Source organism: Ursus maritimus (assembly GCF_017311325.1).
Source record: "Ursus maritimus isolate PB19 chromosome X unlocalized genomic scaffold, ASM1731132v1 scaffold_X1, whole genome shotgun sequence".
Lineage (NCBI taxonomy): Eukaryota > Metazoa > Chordata > Mammalia > Carnivora > Ursidae > Ursus > Ursus maritimus.
In genome coordinates, this window is record NW_024423319.1 from 69,716,958 (window position 1) to 69,735,374 (window position 18,417).

The window sequence follows — 18,417 nt, forward strand, 5'->3', positions numbered from 1 at the left end:
ACCAGGGCACCAGAAGTTATACAGATAAATAAACATTGCCTTCCAAATTCAAAAAGGAAAAAGAAAGGAGAAAGAAAGAAAGAAAGAAAGAAAGAAAGAAAGAAAGAAAGAAAGAAAGGAAAAGAAAGAGAAAGAGAAAAAGAAAGAGCTTACCACAAAGGGAAGCCCAGACCTAGTTGTCTTCACTGGTGAATTCCATCAAACATTCACAGAAGAGTTAGTATCAATTCTTTACAAATTCTTCCAAAAAATAGAAGAGGTGGAAACACTTCCCAGCTAATTCTGTGGGGCCAGTGTTACCCAGTAACAAAACCAAAGATATCACACAAAAAGAAAACTACAGACCAGTATCACTTTTGAATACTAATAAGAAAAAAATTTCAATGAAATACCAAACCAAATTCAGCAACAAATAAAAAGGATTATAATTACCAAGATGAATTTATCTCAATTATGTAAAATTGGGATTTCTCTCAGGAAGGGAAGATTGGTTTAACTGCTGAAAATCAGTTATTTAATATATTGTACTGTATTTAAGAGAATAAAGGCCCCGTGATCATTTCAATACATGTAGAAAAAGTTGGCAAAAAAATCTAACATTCTTTCATGATTAAAACATTCAACAACAGAAATAGGAGGGAACATACTTAAACTGCAAGTGGATATCTATGAAGACACCACAACTAACATCATACCTGAGTGAAAGACTGAGAACTTTCCTAATAAGATTGGGGACAAGACAAGGATGTCTGCTCTCACCATTTCTGTGCACCATTACACTAGAGGTTTTATCCAGGGCAGTTGGAAAAAACAAAACCAAAAAAAAACCCTAAAAAAACTAAAAGGCATCTATACTGGAAAGGAAGAAATAAAGGTTACCCTTTATTCACAGATGATATAATCTTTTATATTGAAAATCCTGAAGAACCCGTAATAAACTATCAGAACTAATAAATTGATTCAGCAAAGTTGCAGAATACAAGATTGATGTGTTGAAATCAATTGTCTTCCTGTATATTAGCAAGGAATAATTTAAAATTGATAGAACACAGTTCATTCATTATAATAAAATAACAATAAATTTTGCAAAAGTAGTGTTAAACCTATGAAACTCTGTGGAATAATAAGATATAAATAAATGGAAAATCATTTCATTTTCATTGGTTATAAGCTTTAATATTGTTAAGATGACAATATTCCCCATAGACTCAAGGCAAAAAGGCAAAATTCCAGCTGGCTTCTTAGCAGAAATTGAAATGTTTACTGTAAAATTCATATTGAAAAAACGTGGAATAGCCAAAACACATGAAAGGATGCTTAACATCACTAATCATCAGGAAATGCAAATTTCCTGAGATGTCACCTCACACCTGTCAGAATGGCTAAAATAAAAAACACAGGACACGTGCCCTCCTTACTACCCATCACCAGCGTATCCCATTCCTCCACCCCCCTCTCCTCTGAAGCCCTCAGTTTGTTTCTCAGAGTCCATAGTCTCTCATGCTTCATTCCCCCTTCTGATTATCCCCCCTTTCTTTATCCCTTTCTTCTCCTACCGATCTTCCTAGTTCTTATGTTCCATAGATGAAAGAAACCACATGATAATTTTCTTTCTCTACTTGACTTATTTCACTTAGCATAATCTCCTCCAGTGCCGTCCATGTTGCAGCAAATGTTGAGAACTTGTTCTTTTTGATAGCTGAGTAATATTCCATTGTATATATGGACCACATCTTCTTAATCCAATCATCTGTTGAAGCACATCTCGGCTGGGGGAATGGGATAGGCTGGTGATGGGTAGTAAGGAGGGCAGGTATTGCATGGCATGTATTTTAGCCATTCTGACAGGTGTGAGGTGACATCTCAGGAAATTTGCATTTCCTGATGATTAGTGATGTTAAGCATCCTTTCATGTGTTTTGGCTATTCCACGTTTTTTCAATATGAATTTTACAGTAAACATTTCAATTTCTGCTAAGAAGCCAGCTGGAATTTTGCCTTTTTGCCTTGAGTCTATGGGGAATATTGTCATCTTAACAATATTAAAGCTTATAACCAATGAAAATGAAATGATTTTCCATTTATTTATATCTTATTATTCCACAGAGTTTCATAGGTTTAACACTACTTTTGCAAAATTTATTGTTATTTTATTATAATGAATGAACTGTGTTCTATCAATTTTAAATTATTCCTTGCTAATATACAGGAAGACAATTGATTTCAACACATCAAGAGAAGGTGGATGGGGGGGATAGGTGAAATAGGTGAAGGGGATTAGGAGTACAATTATTGTAATGAGCACTGACTAACATATAGAATTGTCAAATCACTGTATTGTACCCCTGAAACTAATATAACACTGTATGTTAATTATACTGGAATTTTTAAAATAAATAATTAACAAAGACCCATTACCCATCTAGGCCAACCCTCACCCACCTCCCTCCATCCACCCTCAGTTTGTTCTCTATCATTATGAGCCTCTTAATGGCTTGTTTTCTTCTCTCCTTTTTTTCTCCTCCCCTTTCGTGTATGTTTATCTGTTTTCTTTCTCAAATTCCACATGTGAGTGAGATCATATGGTATTTGTCTTTCTCTGACTGACTTATTTCACTTAGCATAATACTTTCTAACTCCATCCATGTTGTTGCAAATAGCAAGATTTCAATCTTTTTGGTGGCTGAGTAATATTCTATTGTATGTATTTACCACAGTTTCTTTATCCATTCATCAGTCGATGAACATTTGGGTTCTCTCCATACTTTGGCTATTGTTAATAATGCTGCTATAAACATTGGGGTTCATGTACCCCTTTGAATCCATACTCTTGTATCCTTTAGTTAAACACCTAGTAGTGCACTTGCTGGGTCATAGGGTAGTTGTATTTTTAACTTTTTAAGGAACATCCATACTGCTCTTCAGTTTGTATTCCCACCAACAGTGCAAGATTTCTTTTCTCCGCACCCTTGTCAACACCTGTTGTTTCTTGTGTTGTTAATTTTAGGCATTCTGACAGGTATGACATGGTATCTCATCGTAGTTTTGGTTTGTATTTAGCTGATGTTGAGTGATGTCAAGCATCTTTTCATGTGCCTGTTAGCCATCTGGATGTCTTCTTTGGAAAATTATCTATTCATGTCTTCTGTCCATTTCTTAACTGGATTACTTGTTTCTGGGGCATTGAGTTTGATACGTTCTTTATAGATTTTGGATAATAGCCCTTTACCAGATAGATATTTTCAAATATCTTTTCCCATTTTGTAGACTTCCCTTCAGTTTTATTGATTGTTTCCTTCGCTGTGCAGAAGCTTTTTATCTTGATGAAGACCCAATAGTTCATTTTTGCTTTTGTTTCCCTTGCCTCTGGAGACGTGTCTAGTAAGAAATTGCTATGGCCAAGGTCAAAGAGGTTTCTGCCTGTGTTCTCTAGAATTTTTATGGTTTCCTGTCTCACAATAGGCCTTTCATCTGTTTTGAATTTGTTTTTGTGTGTCCTGTAAGAAAGTGGTCCAGTTTCATTCTTCTGCATGTGGCTGTCCAATTTTCCCAACATCATTTGTTGAAGAGACTGTCTTTTTTCAACTGGATATTCTTTCCTGCTGTGTTGATTAGTAGACCATACAGTTATAGGTCCATTTCTGGATTCTTTATTCTGTTCTATTGGTCTATGTATCTGTTATTTTGCCAGTACCATACCGTCTTGATGATTACAGCTTTGTAATACAGCTTGAAGTCCAGAATTGTGATACCTCCTGCTTTGGTTTTCTTTTTCAACATTCCTTTGGCTATTCAGGGTCTTTTCTGGTTCCATACAAATGTTAGGATTGTCTGTTCTTGCTCTGTGAAAAGTGTTGTTGTTATTTTGATAGGAATTGCATTGAATGTGTAGATAGCTTTGGGTAGTATAGACCTTTTAATGCTTTTCTATTTCTTTGTGTCCTCTTCAGTTTCTTTCATAAGTGTCTTATAGTTTTCAAGGTACGGTTATTATACCTCTTTAATTAGGTTAATTCTTAGGTATCTTCTGGGTTTTGGTGCAATTGTAAATGGTATTGATTCCTTTATTTCCTTTTCCTATTGCTTCATTAATTGGTGTACAGAAATGTAACAGATTTCTGCACATTAATTTTATATCCTGCACCTTTGTTGAACTCATGTATTAGTTTTAGCAATTGGGTAGTATTTTTCAAAAAAAAATGACTGGGGCCACCTGGGTGGCTCAGTTGGTTAAGCATCTGCCTTAGGCTCAGGTCATGATCCTGCGGTCCTGGGATCAAGCCCCATGTTGGGCTCCCCACTCAGAGGTGATCCTGCTTCTCCCTCTCCCTCTGAACCTCCACCCTGCTCGTGCTCTCAATCTCTCTCTCTCTCTCTCTCTCTCTCTCTCTCTCATGAATAAATAAAAAATCTTTAAAAAAAAGAAAACCTGACTGTCCTCTTGGACAGGCAGTCATCAAATTTCAAATCTCAGGCTTGCAGGGCGAAAAGAAGCTACCAGTCTTACATTGTTACTTTGTCAATTTCTCCACTGAAGTAACCCTTGTGCCCACAAAGAAATAAGCACAAGAGACTTATGAGGGGAGAATAATTAATTTCTTATGAATTTTTATCTTAAAAATTCATGTAGAGTTGTCATTCTATTCCACAATGTGATTAACAAAAAAAATATTTTAAGTTACTAAACATCAGGGAAAATATGGATAAGAATAAGGACATTTCTCCCTCATTTTTATGGTAAGGCAAAAGGTGAAGGCAACCTATTACTTACAATGCAGCTTAACATGCACCATTTAATATAATTCTCACAAAAGCCTTTTAGGTTAGAAAGTATCCCCAATCTCCAAATGAGACAAATAGAGTTCAAAGAACCTTAATGACTGGGACCAAGTTTCAGTGGTGGATGCAGGATTCCAGCCCAGCTCTGCCTGGCTCCAAAGCCCTGCTGAGTTGACATTCATCTTCCAAACAAGAAAACTAGTCTGTGACTTTTGCATTTCACCTTGGTTCCACAATCCTTGGGGAACTTGCTTAAAGTAGTCAGACCCTTTAAGGTATTTTCAAGTCTGAAAGACAGACAGACTGAGATTATACCTAGGTGCTGAAGATTTCTGAGCCCAACTTCCCCATAGCTGAGCTGGCATTTGTAGTCCTATAGCTTCTAGTGTTGATTATAAGCATTGATTATAAATTTTACTTATTTGTGAACCTGTTGAAGAAAAGCAAATGGTATTCTGGTTTGGGAAACTTCCGTTTTATATGGCAGCGCTTCTCCTTCAGACTGATAAAACTGAATGTCCTGCATAGGGATAATAAGTGAGAATGTAACCCAGGGGAGGCAAAAAGAAATACAAATGTTGCATGCAAATTATGAGCTTACTTGTTCTCAAAGCAAACCTCTGCTGTTCTTGCACTTAGGATGTTATTTAGGAAGATGTTAGAAACTTCTCAGGTTATTTTTTCTTTCACTATATGCTGTTATAGCCATATAAAGCATGCATGTATCATATAAGTTAGTTATACGGCATAATAATAAAATGAACACTCATGAGCCCTGATTAAAGAATAAGAACATTAAAACCATTTTTTTGTTTGTTTACTGCTCTAACTCCAGAACCTAGAATGGTGCCTGGTATGTGGTTGACACTTAATATTTTTAAATGAATGCATAAATCAACTTGTATCCTCCTTCCTTACATCATTAACCACAGTCTCCCCTTAGAAGTAACCAATGTAATAGAATCATATAATATGTAGGCTATTGTGATTTATGTATTTTATACAACATTAGCTTGTGAGATTTACCTATGTGTACCTGTATTCTCTTCCTTGTCTCTGCTGAATTGTGGTTTATTGAATGAGTGTGCTGTAATTTTTCCTTTCTCCTCTTAGTGGATGTTTATCATTTCTGCTTTTATAAATAAAGCTGTTATGACCATTCCCACACCTCCTTCCTTGTACATATGTGCATGAGTTTCTAGGATATAAACCTGCGATAGGTTGCAGTTTTCATTTCTAGGGCCCAAAGGTCAGCCCATGAGGCAGAACTGAAATGTGCCTTTTGTTCACACTAGGCCAGGGTCAGTGAAAGTGCATCCAAAATATTTTTCCAGAAAAAGGGGCGTTAGGTAGGCAGAGACCAGCCTGGAGAGTTTAACAGACATCTCAGGCCTTTAGTAAAAATGGGATTAGGAAAAGTTCAAATTCTAAAATCGTCTTTATTATTTCTCTTCTTCTTCCTCCTCTTTTATAGTTATTTTTGTAAATGGTGCATTTTATTAAACGTATATCTAAATAAAATATTGAGACTTTCTTCAGTCCTTAAGCATTGATTATAAATTTGATTAATTAGATTATGTTCAACAATTTGAACTGTATTTTGAATTTTAATATAGATGAAAATTTCTGTTCCTTAAAGGCTCTTTTCAAAAAGACCTCTTATCTATGCAGATTTCCATATTGTATATCTAATATTTATTTTCCAATCATATGATAACAATTACTGTCAATATCATCATCTTCTCATTTATCCACATATACCTTTATACCTTTCAAAAAAACATTCCTGTCTTTGAGGTGCTTCTTCATCTGCAGCAATCTGTACTCTACTTTATTATATCATCTATTGTTATTTTACAGTTTCTTACTTCCTGTATGTCCTCTGTACTAAATAGTAGGTTTCTTAGAGGCAAGAATAATATATCAATCATGACGATATCCCCAGCACCTAGCCCTTTGCTTTGTTCATAGGGCTAGATGCTAGGGGTTGAGTCAGTCTATCTAATCTCAGCCTTCAATTTTATAACATGGTTAGTCATGGGTTATGAATTGGCACTTTGGAGTCAGACTTACCTAAGATGGAATCTGGCATTCCCACTTAGGAGATGAGTGATCTTGAACAAGTTCAGTTTTCCTGAACAATAGCTTCCTCTCCAACAATACAGGGATGATATGGAGTTACCTGGCAGAGTTTGAGGGGGACATTAAGTGAGATGATATATATGAAATGGCCTGGCACATTAAGTGCCTAAATACATGCTGTTGGGTTTTTTTTTTTTTTACTTTATTTGAATGGCTTCCAGAAGTCAAAAAAAGAGAGAAAAGGATGAAGGCAGTTGCAAAAATAAAAACAAAAAAAACTTCTGCTTCTCCTTGCTTCATGAATGAAGAGGGGGTACACTGTTTACCCAAGGAAATGACATTTTTAGCCAAGGGAATGATGCTCTTAACATTTGGCCCACTTATATATGGGAAGTGCGCTATTTTCCTGTGGAACTTGTGGTCCTGCTAGTCTTGGTTTGTGGACAAACTCCTGCTGGCTTTCCAAAAGTCAAGTCAGGAAAGAGAGAGCTTGTGAGGGAGAAAGATAGGCCACCATAGCCAGCTGCTGGGTTTTCATATCAGCCAAATTTTTTTAGTGCTTTCTGTTGTACTTGGGACTTGAATAAAGGCTAATATTTGTGTCTTAGAGGTAAACTGTTTGTCAGCTATAGCCTAAGCAAAAATTTTCTTTGCTCTTGCCCTGCCAGGGCTGATCCGTGGTTATTGAGGGAAGGATAACATTTCATGCTTTTTTGGATTCTGATGACTATGCTAAGCATGATAATCAAAGAGCCATATGTAGAAAGTGAGAGAGTGGCAGGAAGATGATAGGGTAATGGAAACTGTATTGATTTGGAGCCAGATATCCTGGGCTTGTTGTCAAGTCATTTTGGGTTTCACCTCTCTGAATCTTTCTTCATATGATATAATGAGAAAAAAAATGTTTCTTGGAGTTGTTTGAAGTGTAGAAAGCACCCAGCACAACAAATAGGCTGCCATTAAGGCTTGTTTTCCTTCCTTAGTAAGGAAGAAGTTCTCATAAAAAATATGGCTGCATTCCTGTAGATGAGAATATGGACAGTTGACATCTACCTTAGGCAGATTAACCCAGGAGGTCACTTGAGTTTTGTTGAATGCTTAGACATAGGACATAGGAGAGAAAAAAAATTGACCCTTGCTTAAAAGAACCATGTTTCATTTGTTTAAACCTGAATTAATTACTATGGGAGACTCAGAATTACGCTTCCATTAAGGTTTCAGGATTCACTTTCTGACCCTCTCCTTCACATCCATCTGAAGGGATTCAGACACACATCTTCTTAGAGATAGGAGGTTTAGACTAGGTGACCCCTGAAGCTCCATCCTAATCTAAGGACCCTATGAGTATTTTAATGGCCAAGTGTTGAGATGATAGCCTGAGAAATTTCCAGCATCACTGTGTATCATTTCCCAACAAGAGCCCCAGGCATAAGGATTCTGCTGCTTTATGTTGTAGAATGGGGGAGAGCGGATGTCCATATGATCTACAGAGATGGCTAAGTGAAGGAATGGGGGAAAGAAAGACCAAGTCAGGCTGGTATGATAACACTAATCGTGATCCATCACTTGTGTATTATTTGTTTTAAAGGCTTTTTATCCTTTTATACAATTTATACTGCCACTCACAACAGTAGCTTTGTAGGATGGACAATATTATTGACAGGTGAGAGTGAGGCTCAGAGAACTAGAGCAAAGCATACCAAACTGCTTTGTTTAGATGTTTTTACCTTAGGTCTCCCTTTGGTAAGGTAAGGCCGTAGAGCTGGGTTTATACCATTTAACTGCTCTGAAATTGTTGTCCGAATCCCCTTAAGTTAAATACCTTAACCTCAGATTTTTTTTTTTTTTTTTTTTAAGATTTTGTTTATTGATTTGACCGAGAGAGCACACAAGCAGGGGGAGTGGCAGAGGGAGAGGGAGACACAGGCTCCCCGCTGAGCAGGGAGCCTGATGCAGGGCTCGATCCAAGGACCCTGGGATCATGACCTGAGCTGAAGGCAGACATTTAACTGACTGAGTGACCCAGGCGCCCCTAACCTCAGGTTTCTGTCTTCATCCTTCCCTCATGTAAACTTAGCCCTTGAGACTGGCTGATCCCAGAGAACTTCTTGAATTCCTTAGCAGGATCCAAAAAGGCTCTGCCCACATGACAGGAAAGCGTATGAACACCATCCGTAGAAGTACCAGAAAAAATCAGCTTCACACAGACTCAATTAAGTAAGGAATAATTTTATTTTATAAAAATTAATAATTTATACATGTAAGTTGGCTCCTGAAGACCTTCGACTTCTATTCTCTTATCTCTGCCAGCCACTGACATGTATTGCATTGTTTCTCATGTGTCTTTTCAGTTTGGAGACTGCCAGGGACCATGTTCTACCCATTGACTATTACTTTCCACCCCAGAAGACCTGCCTGATCTGCGGCGATGAAGCTTCTGGCTGTCACTATGGAGCTCTCACTTGTGGAAGCTGCAAAGTCTTCTTTAAAAGAGCCGCTGAAGGTAAAGGGTCTTGCACACTCCTTTTTCCCTTTCTCCTTAATCTTATAGAGAGACACACCAATCTTCCAGAGCCCAGGATTTTATCATCTCAGAGATAAGGTCACTGGCGGGAACCTCTCAAAGAACCTAAGAACCTAAAGAAGGAAGTTTTTCTATTTGCTAGTCCCCTGGCTTTGGCAACCTTGGTAGGACAGGCAATGTAGTCAATGACGGTGGTCCTATCTGGTGCTTAGATCTTGGCGTGGTCCTAAGGATGGAAGAAAATTAATGATTTGTAAAGTTCTAATTTCTTCACTGCTTGTGTTTCACTCTATTGTGTAGTGAGGGGAAAAATTGTATTAGAGAAGTTAGAAATGGAGAAACACCAACTGAGTCCCCACCCATCCTCTGTAGTGTATATGGGACTGTTTTTTCACAAAGTCTCCTTGGCCTCAGCCCCAGAAAGGAAGTGTTCTTGCTGTTCAGCAGACCATCAGTCTGTGCACCTGCTCCCTCCTGCTGCTGCCTCCTTGGGGCCTCTTTGCATTAATAGCCTCAGGTAAATAGGGATCTCAAGTGATAAAACACTTTTATTCTCTCCATAGGTTTTCCCTCAGGGGCTATCCATTGGTATAGCACCTCATGCTAAATTGCATCTTATATTTGGCTAAGTGGGTTCAAGCCCTGGCTTTTTAGTCTTATTTAGCTTAGAACAATTCATGTCTGATCAGCTCCTAGAGGTGCTCAGCCTATGTCCTACAGTAAGAACTCCCATTTCCAGACCTTCTATATATGTTAATGATTCCTTCCTTCCCAGTCAACTTGGGCTCAAACCTCCTGTTTCTCCACTTCATTCTCCATTCTGTACTAAGGACTTCTTTTCTCAATGGGACACTGATAAGCAGCACCTAGACAGAGATGCTCTGCTCTGGGGGCAAACCCAGTTGCCAAACACCAGTAGTATCTACTCCTATCTCCGCTTTCCACAAAGGAAATACTTCCTGCCAAAACCTTTCCTTCTCTCTCACTGGCCTAGAGGTGTTGAATTCCAAGTCAGAACCAAAACAGTCTTTCCTTAGGTAAGAGCTACAAACCCGGAGGACACTTTTAAAAGTGGCAAGTATATAAGCCACACCTTTCATCAGAAATGTGATAGCATCCACCAGAGGACAGCCGAAGCACCAGGGAGTTCTTGGCATCTAGAGAAAAGGTGCAAAGCAGGTGTCCTTTACTGGTTTCCCCCATTGACAGCCAATTGGAATGATGAGTGCCTTTTCATTATTTTAGACAGGTGGCAGGAATACTTCTAAAACAGAAAATTGTTATTTTGTTTTCTTCCAGTCCCCAAAGCAATAAGGAGACAGCTAACTCTTAGTATTACTGAAAGCATGCTGCATGTTCCTTCCATACCCCCAAGTGGCCTATTGCTACTGCTTGTGCTGGGCTAGTATGAGGTCCAGGGCCCCAGTACCTAGACCTAGGCAGTTTAGAAAGAGACACAGAGAGCAATCCCTGCCTTTCTTAAGAGTACTTACAGAAGGATGGCTGTCAGAAAAGAAAGTGAAGAACAGCCCAAAGATATCAGATCACCCCCAATTTCCCCAGTTAGAATCTGCTTCCTCCTCCTACCCCATCATCCAGTAGGCCCTGCCTATAGAGCAGAGAATAAACCAGAGCACTCATCTAGAGATAGTGTGTGTCAGTAAGCCCAGACACCACAGTAATAGCAGCCATATCAGATGGGGAAAGAGTTCAAGTAAGCAACTGAACAAGCAAATTCAACAGTCAGATAGATTAGATTGTATTTGATGCTGCCTCTTGGTTTTACAAATCTGGGTCACAATATTGTTATTTTTGGAAAACAGGGAAAGTGATCAAACATATTGTAAAAGGGAATATTTTGCTGTCATAACATATTCCACATGGAAGCTTTCTGCAGAAGTTAGGGCTAAAGGAGGGAGAAAGGCAGAATGGCAACTGGCAGGGCTGCCTGGGAGGAGCTGTGCTATGATGTGGATCTTGGGCTGTTTGAGAATAGGGAAGTGGAAAGGGGTAATCACTCAACTTACAGAATACTTGGAAATCCAGCAAGGTCTCAAAATGCTCTAGATCCTAGAATCACTTAAGTTAGAGAAACTTGGTAATATTTTCTTTGAGAAAATGAGCCTCCGTGAGGTCATGGGGCCAAATACTCTTGACCATTTGAAATACGAATAGTCACAAATGGATTTCTTAGAAAGCTATGGAGCTTTGGAATATGAACCCCAGGTTCCCGTCTTGAGTCCTTTGAGGGACAGGAGAAGGTGGTTAAAAACAAACAAACAACAACAACAAAAAAAAGCAAAAAAAAAAAAAAAAAGAAGAAGAAGGCATTTTCTTTCTCCTCCCATTTGTAAAGCTTGTTGGCTGGAGTTTACTGTTGTCATTAACTCTATTTGAAGGCAGGGGGCTGTCATATTATCCACAAAGAACATTTATTGATTTGTTTATCCCCCATTTTTACAATGTGTCCTTATTGCCCCAGTGGCCTTTATGAAAGTGTTTCTGAATCTGCCTTGTTGAAACTTGGAATTCCACCTGTCTTGGAGAGAGTGGGAGCACAAATCTTTCTTTTCCTCATTTGTTTGTTGTTGTCAGTTAAGTCAGACTGAGTATTCAGAGTGTTGATTACCACTTTATTCATGGTTTCAGAAATCTCTGGACTGGGCACAGGTACAAGACTTAAAAGCCTGGCACATCAGACAGAAATCCATTTCTAGCTTTGTTAGTTCATAAACCATGAGGCTTTAATGCTGTTTTTGGTGCAAGACTCAGCACAGAGTCAATTGTTATCTAGCCAGGTTTTCTTATTGAGGAGGAAGAAGAGGAAGGAGCCCCATATTTTCTCGTTGTCAGTAATTCTGGGAGTTTGGGGTGAGGATTAGTCTAGTCAGGGAGGTATCTGCATATTTTGAGATTAAAAAAAAATAATCATGCTAGGCCATGGGGGTAAAATCATTAAAATCTGGTTGATGAAACTTGGTGAATGTGTGTGTGTGCATGTTCATATATGCTCATGCAGTTGGAGGATAATCTGTGGGCTAGAAACAGGCATGAGGAGAATCAGCTAGTTGGTGCGGTGATGGGATGAGCAGGGAGGTGACAGGGGAAGGCATATTGAATTTTGTCTAAAAGTCCAGGAAGTCAAAGGAAGGTGATGCCCATACACGGAGTAGGGGCACAGAGGGTTTTTAGTTGTCTGGCTTTGAATAATTAATTTTCCTCTTTGGACTTTAATTTTCTCTGTCTGTAAAATAAGGGACTTTTACTAGATTTTTTTAAATATATATATATAGAGAGAGACAGAGTGAGCATGAGTAGGGATGGGGTAAAGGGAGAGGAAGAGAGAGAGAATCCCAAGCAGGCTCCACACCCAGTGAGGAAGATGATGCCCGGCTGGATTTCATGACCCCAAGATCATGACTTGAACCAAAATCAAGAGTCGGATGTTTAATAGACTGAGACACCCCGGCACGCCTAGATATTTTTAATATGCCTTTCCAGCTTTGACTTTTTACGATGGTTCTACAAATTACAAACATCGTCACTGTCAAAACTATTACATCAGTGAACAAATACGCGTTTATACCTATATGCATTTTCGGTTTTGCCTTCCTAACAGATGGTGAATCCTAGCTCCCATTCTTTTAAAAATCGTTTATAGGATGAGGATAAAGCCAGCTGAGAAAGTGCACTGTGGATGAGCTAGGTTAAAATTCAGGACTCTGGGCTTCCCTTCCCCCAGCATTGTGACCATAGTTGGATAACTTCCTTTCTTTTCCATTTTCTCATCTGGAAAATCAGGACATAAATCCCCATCTCTACCACATCATGTTTCAAAGAGGGTTAATTAATTCATCATGTGCACTATGTGCTCAAGAATTTACTATTTTTTGGACATTTTCTAGTAAAACATTGGAGATTGTACATCCATTTGTTTTGTACACATGGAGTGCTGTTTGGTATACATCATAAAACTGAAACCATAGTTTACATTCTGGACTCAAAGAATTACACCATCGTCACTGATGTTTACAATATGTCTCAATTTAGTATTCTTGGCAAATTTTATATAAGTATGGCTTTGATTCCCTCTCTCACCCCAGGTTTTGTGAGGGAAGAAATGTAAGTGAACCCTCATTGAACTCTTCCTGTCCTTTAAATCCACTCTTTCCCACCTCAACTCATGTGGCATTGAATATAACTTCTTGTTTGGAGTCTTGTGGAGAGTTTTTCATGCCTTTCAGTGTCCTCTTCACTCCTTGGCTTTTTGAGTAACATTTCCCAGGGGTATATTAACTATGCTAGGAGGATCTGCTTGCAGCTTCAACAGAGTCTTGATCAGGTATCTTTGGCCAAGGAATTGACTGATTCTGATTGCACTGATCCTAGATAACTTTTCACAGAGTCCTCTTATCTTTTATCTATGTCAGGTTTTTCTAAATGTCAAAGCCAGACTTTAGATCAGGGAGTCAGCCAAATTTTTCTATAAAGGACCAGGTAGTAAATATTTTAGGCTTTGTGGGCCATATGGTCTCTGACTCAACTACTCAATTCTGCCTTTGTAGCCTGAAAGCAGCCCTGGACAATACATAACATAAGCTAATGGGTGTGGCTGTATTACAATAAAACTTTATGGGCACTAAAATTGGAATTTCATTTAATTTTCACATGCCATTCGGAATATTTTTCTTTTGATCTTTTTCAGTCATTTAAAACCTAAAAATCATTCTCAGCTCTTGAGCCACACAGAAACAAGTGGCACACTGGATCTGGCTTGTGGACTGTAGTTTTTGATTCCTGCTTTAGATGGTCACTCCTGTGCTTGCAAATCTGTAGAGTAAATTTCACTTTTTCCCAGCTTCTAGTATTTTAGTAACTCTCTAGCTTATCTAATTTTAAACATTCTTCTGAGTGGCCAAAGTTTGCATGTCTTATTTGTCCAGAATGCTTGGCCTGGTGCCCTCTAGGTCTTGAGCATTTTTTAGTAAACAGGAAAAAAGTAAATTAATACAGGAATGCTAGAAGAGGACACATTTTTTTTAAAGATTTTATTCATTTATTTGACAGAGAGAGACAGCCAGAGAGAGAGGGAGCACAAGCAGGGGGAGTGGGAGAGGAAGAAGCAGGCTTCCAGCGGAGGAGCCTGATGTGGGGTTCGATCCCAGAACCCTGAGATCACACCCTGAGCCTAAGGCAGACGCTTAACGACTGAGCCACCCAGGCGCCCCTAGAAGAGGACACATTTTTTTCTAATGATCTAGTAGCTCATTCCCTTTTACAATACCCAGAAATTGAAAATATTTCATATGTTTTCTAGACTTTTGTACTGCAACCATATGGATAACTATGAAATATATATGAATGAGTTTTGCTCGATGCCACATAAAACTCAGGTGGTAAAGAGGAAGGATTTTGGGGACCATCTGATACTAAGCTGTACAGAAAAACTCTCTGATAGAAAGCAGGGCCCAGGTAGTCAGCTGAGTTATGGATCTGCCATATATTTCCCCATAATTCTTTGTTTTTACACATTTGCTGGCTTAATTCTGATTGTCCCCATAACAAAACTAGAACACAGGCCTTCAGAATAAATAATTTAGCTCTATAACCCATTGCAGTTGATCTCTGCTCAACTCTCTTGTTAGTCCCCAGTTTGGGAACCATGTCAAGAATTTGCCATTGCTGCTATATAGTGCTCTGTGCCTGCTTATTTATAGCATGTACATTTTATGAAATAATGATTAACAAGAAGTTGCTATGTCACTTGCAAGATCTTCTGAGTCCATTGCCTGCTTCCACCTTGTGTTACTATTCCCCAATCTGTTACATTTTTAAAGCCCATATACTGCAGCCAGAACTTTTTTTTCTATCCTTCACAGAATCTCTTGGTAATTGTGAAACTCTGTGTAGTAGATCTTTGCAGTTGGCTTCTATTGCAAGGGTAAATGTTAGAACCACCTTTTCTCCAAAGGTAGGAGTTATTTCTTACTTCTGTGGGTTCTAGTCCCATAGCAAGAAACACGTTATCCTTCAAAATGATCGAACTCTGTGATGAGCCATTATTTCAAAAAACGATCTCTTCAGTTGTAATAGCTATGTGTGCATACTTCTGGAACCTATTATTCAGGTGTTCACCCTCCTTTTCATGACTAGACAACTGCTCTCAGCATTCCAAGTAGGCAGGTGAGTTCTACCTGCCAGAAGACGGTACAGAAGAGGAAACTTCCTCCTATACAAAAGAAGAAACTGAGATTTGGAGGTGAATGAATCTTTATAAAGGGAATAAAGATTAGAATTCTCAGTCCCTTTGCTTCCAGTCTTTGTTGCAGTTCCTGGGGCACCCCGATGGAATCTCCTCAGCTCCTGGCTAAAGTAGGGTCCTTCTTCTACTGAACACCTCATAAGAACAGGCCTGGTAGTAATCTGCTCATGCATTCAGCCAGTAAACATTTACTGGGTGCTTCCTACATGTGGGGTATTGGGCTCTCATACTCAAGATATAGAGCTTGCCTCAAGGAGCTTGGTGATCCTAATCCTGGACATCTTTTTTTCTTTTTTTCCTGAGAGAGAGAGAGCATGCATGTGAAAGTTCGGGGGGGGGGGGGGGGGAGGGACAGAGGGAGAGAGAAAGAGAGAGAGAGAATCTTAAGCAGGCTCCTCACCTGGCCCAGAGCCTGACTCCGAGCTCCATCTCATGACCCTGAAATCATGACCTAAGCTGAAATCAAGAGTCAGATGCTTAACCGAATGAGCCACCCACGTGTCCCAATCCTGGACATCTTTAAATCTCTTCAGTGAATTCAGGGCCACAATATCCACTGCTCATTTGAACTTCACAATCATCTGGGACAGAAGGCACAGTCATCCTTTTGGTTTTCCACATAAGCAAACTGAGGCTTTGCCAGTTAATCAACAGATCGTAAATGGAATAGCTGGAATTTGAATCCAGGTGTTCTGAGTCCAAAGGTAACAGTCACTCTGCTATAGCACAGCTGCCTCTCAAATATATAAACATACTAACCCAAAGTAGAAAGAAAAGGTTATGCCTAGGCAAACAAGAAAAACAACAGTGAAAAGGAACAATAGAGTCAGAAATGACAGAAAGAAGTTAAGAAAGACGTAAATATTGTGAGAAGAAACCAAGGAGCCACTGAGTAGCACTAATTTGACAGGGAGCTTTTCTTCCTAAGAAAGCCCCAAATACTTAAAAAGAGCTGGTGGTTCATCAGCAGTTTCTTCATTAGGTAGGGCCAGGGACATGTGAGCCATAGTGCTTTCACCACCTCCTACTCTTCATAGGGAAAATACGGATTCTGATACAACCAGCCTTGCTGGCTTTTAATTCAGTCTCATCACACAGCCACAGAACAGAAAGCATAATTTAACACCTTTTCTCAAGAGAATTTTGCTCATTACCAAGCTAAGGGAACAGCTCAGAAACAGAGCATATGCATATAAATGGTAGAGTCCCAGTTCCTTGACCCTTGGCTTTGAGCCTTCTCAAAGTGTACCACAGAATGTTTTCCATGGGGCCAGTAGAAAAATAAATTTATTTTCCTCTTCTTTGATGTCAAAAACAGAAAATCCTATATTTTAGGACAGAGGTAAAAAGTCACAGTCTTGTTGTCTTTTAAAATGTTGATCTTCCTTTGTCTCCTGAGATGTGTCATAATGTGGAAGGACCTTGATTTCATTGTAGTATCTGCATGTGGGCCCTGGAGACTGGGCTTCTCACAGTTCCATAAGTTACATAAACACATTCCTAACAGCCCATGGTTACAATCTCTTTCACTTTGTGGACGGCTAATTCAGCCATGAGTTTAATGAAAAGATGAAAGATTTGCAGTGGTTGGAGTCACAGGCTCTTAAAATGCTAATCTTTTAAAACGTGAAGAAAAGAAACTTAGAAATCTAAAAAGCTGACCAAGTCATTTTATGGGCAAGGAAACTGAGGCTCAGAGACAGGAAATGGCTTTTCCAGGTTCACAGAACATATAACTGGCAGAAATTAGGGCTTCCTAGAGATTTCTTGTTTCTTATCTGAGGGGCTCTCTGGCCTCACAACCAATTAGCAGAGTCACAGAGATTGTTACCTTGAAACCCCCAAGAATTATGTGAGGCAGCATAATAAACATTTAGAACAGCCCTTGGTTCCCAGAAAGTGCTCAGCCCCTGGGGGTCCCCTCTGCTTCCACCGCGTGTAAGAGCATCTTCTGTAAGTATATGTTTTTCCCTTTAGCAGGGGAATGTGTACTAATTCTAGTCTATAGTAGAAGGGCTCTATAAGTCATTTTATGGTATGAAGATTCTTGCAAGGTCTCATGTGTATAAACATTTATTTATTTTTTTAGGGACAGTTTCATAGCTTTCATGTGATTCTCAGAGGTCCTATAACACAGAAAAGATTACAGACCACTAGTCTAGTCTAGTCTTTGATAAGGAATTTATGGATTCACAAAGGAGTAGCCTGACTAAAGTGATATCCAAAATGGCTGATGACTGTCACTTTCCCCACATGGTGTCCATTTATTCAACTTGAGTGCTTGCTTAATGTGTACACCAGACCTCTACCAGGCACTGGGATAAGAGATAATAACAAAAACTATTGGGCACTCAGTATGCCCAATATTGCTTTATAGACATTTTCTCACTGTCCTCACAACAACCCTATGATGTAGGTTATTATTATTATCTCAAGTTTGCAAGGGGAACTGAGGCATAGAAGAGTTAATGTGACTTTCCCAAAGTCGTACAACTAGTTAGTGGCTGCAAAGTGAATATGACGCAGAGTTCTCAACATAACCGAGTGAAATAAGTGTTGTACTAGAAATAAGTACGCAATCCCCTAGAGCATACAGAGAAAGTGTGTTGTTTTACCTGGAAAGTTTGAGAAGACTCCACAAAAAAGTTAAGGGTTGATTTAGGTCTTGAGGGATGCATAATAATTTGCTAGGTACAAAAGGGTAGGAAAGGAACTTAAGGAAGAGGAAGCAGACTAACCAAAGACAGGACTACATGAAAGCAAGAGGCTAA

General features: G+C 39.1%; 1 protein-coding gene across 1 annotated transcript in view; it reads left to right on the forward strand.

The window, feature by feature from the left end:
* Window positions 1–18,417, forward strand: part of LOC103681153 (androgen receptor) — a 189,486-nt gene that overhangs the window by 97,039 nt on the left and 74,030 nt on the right. Inside the window, exon 4 of the mRNA XM_040631425.1 lies at window positions 9,212–9,363. Coding sequence (XP_040487359.1) covers window positions 9,212–9,363 — 152 coding nt within the window. The remainder of the gene's footprint in view (window positions 1–9,211; window positions 9,364–18,417) is intronic.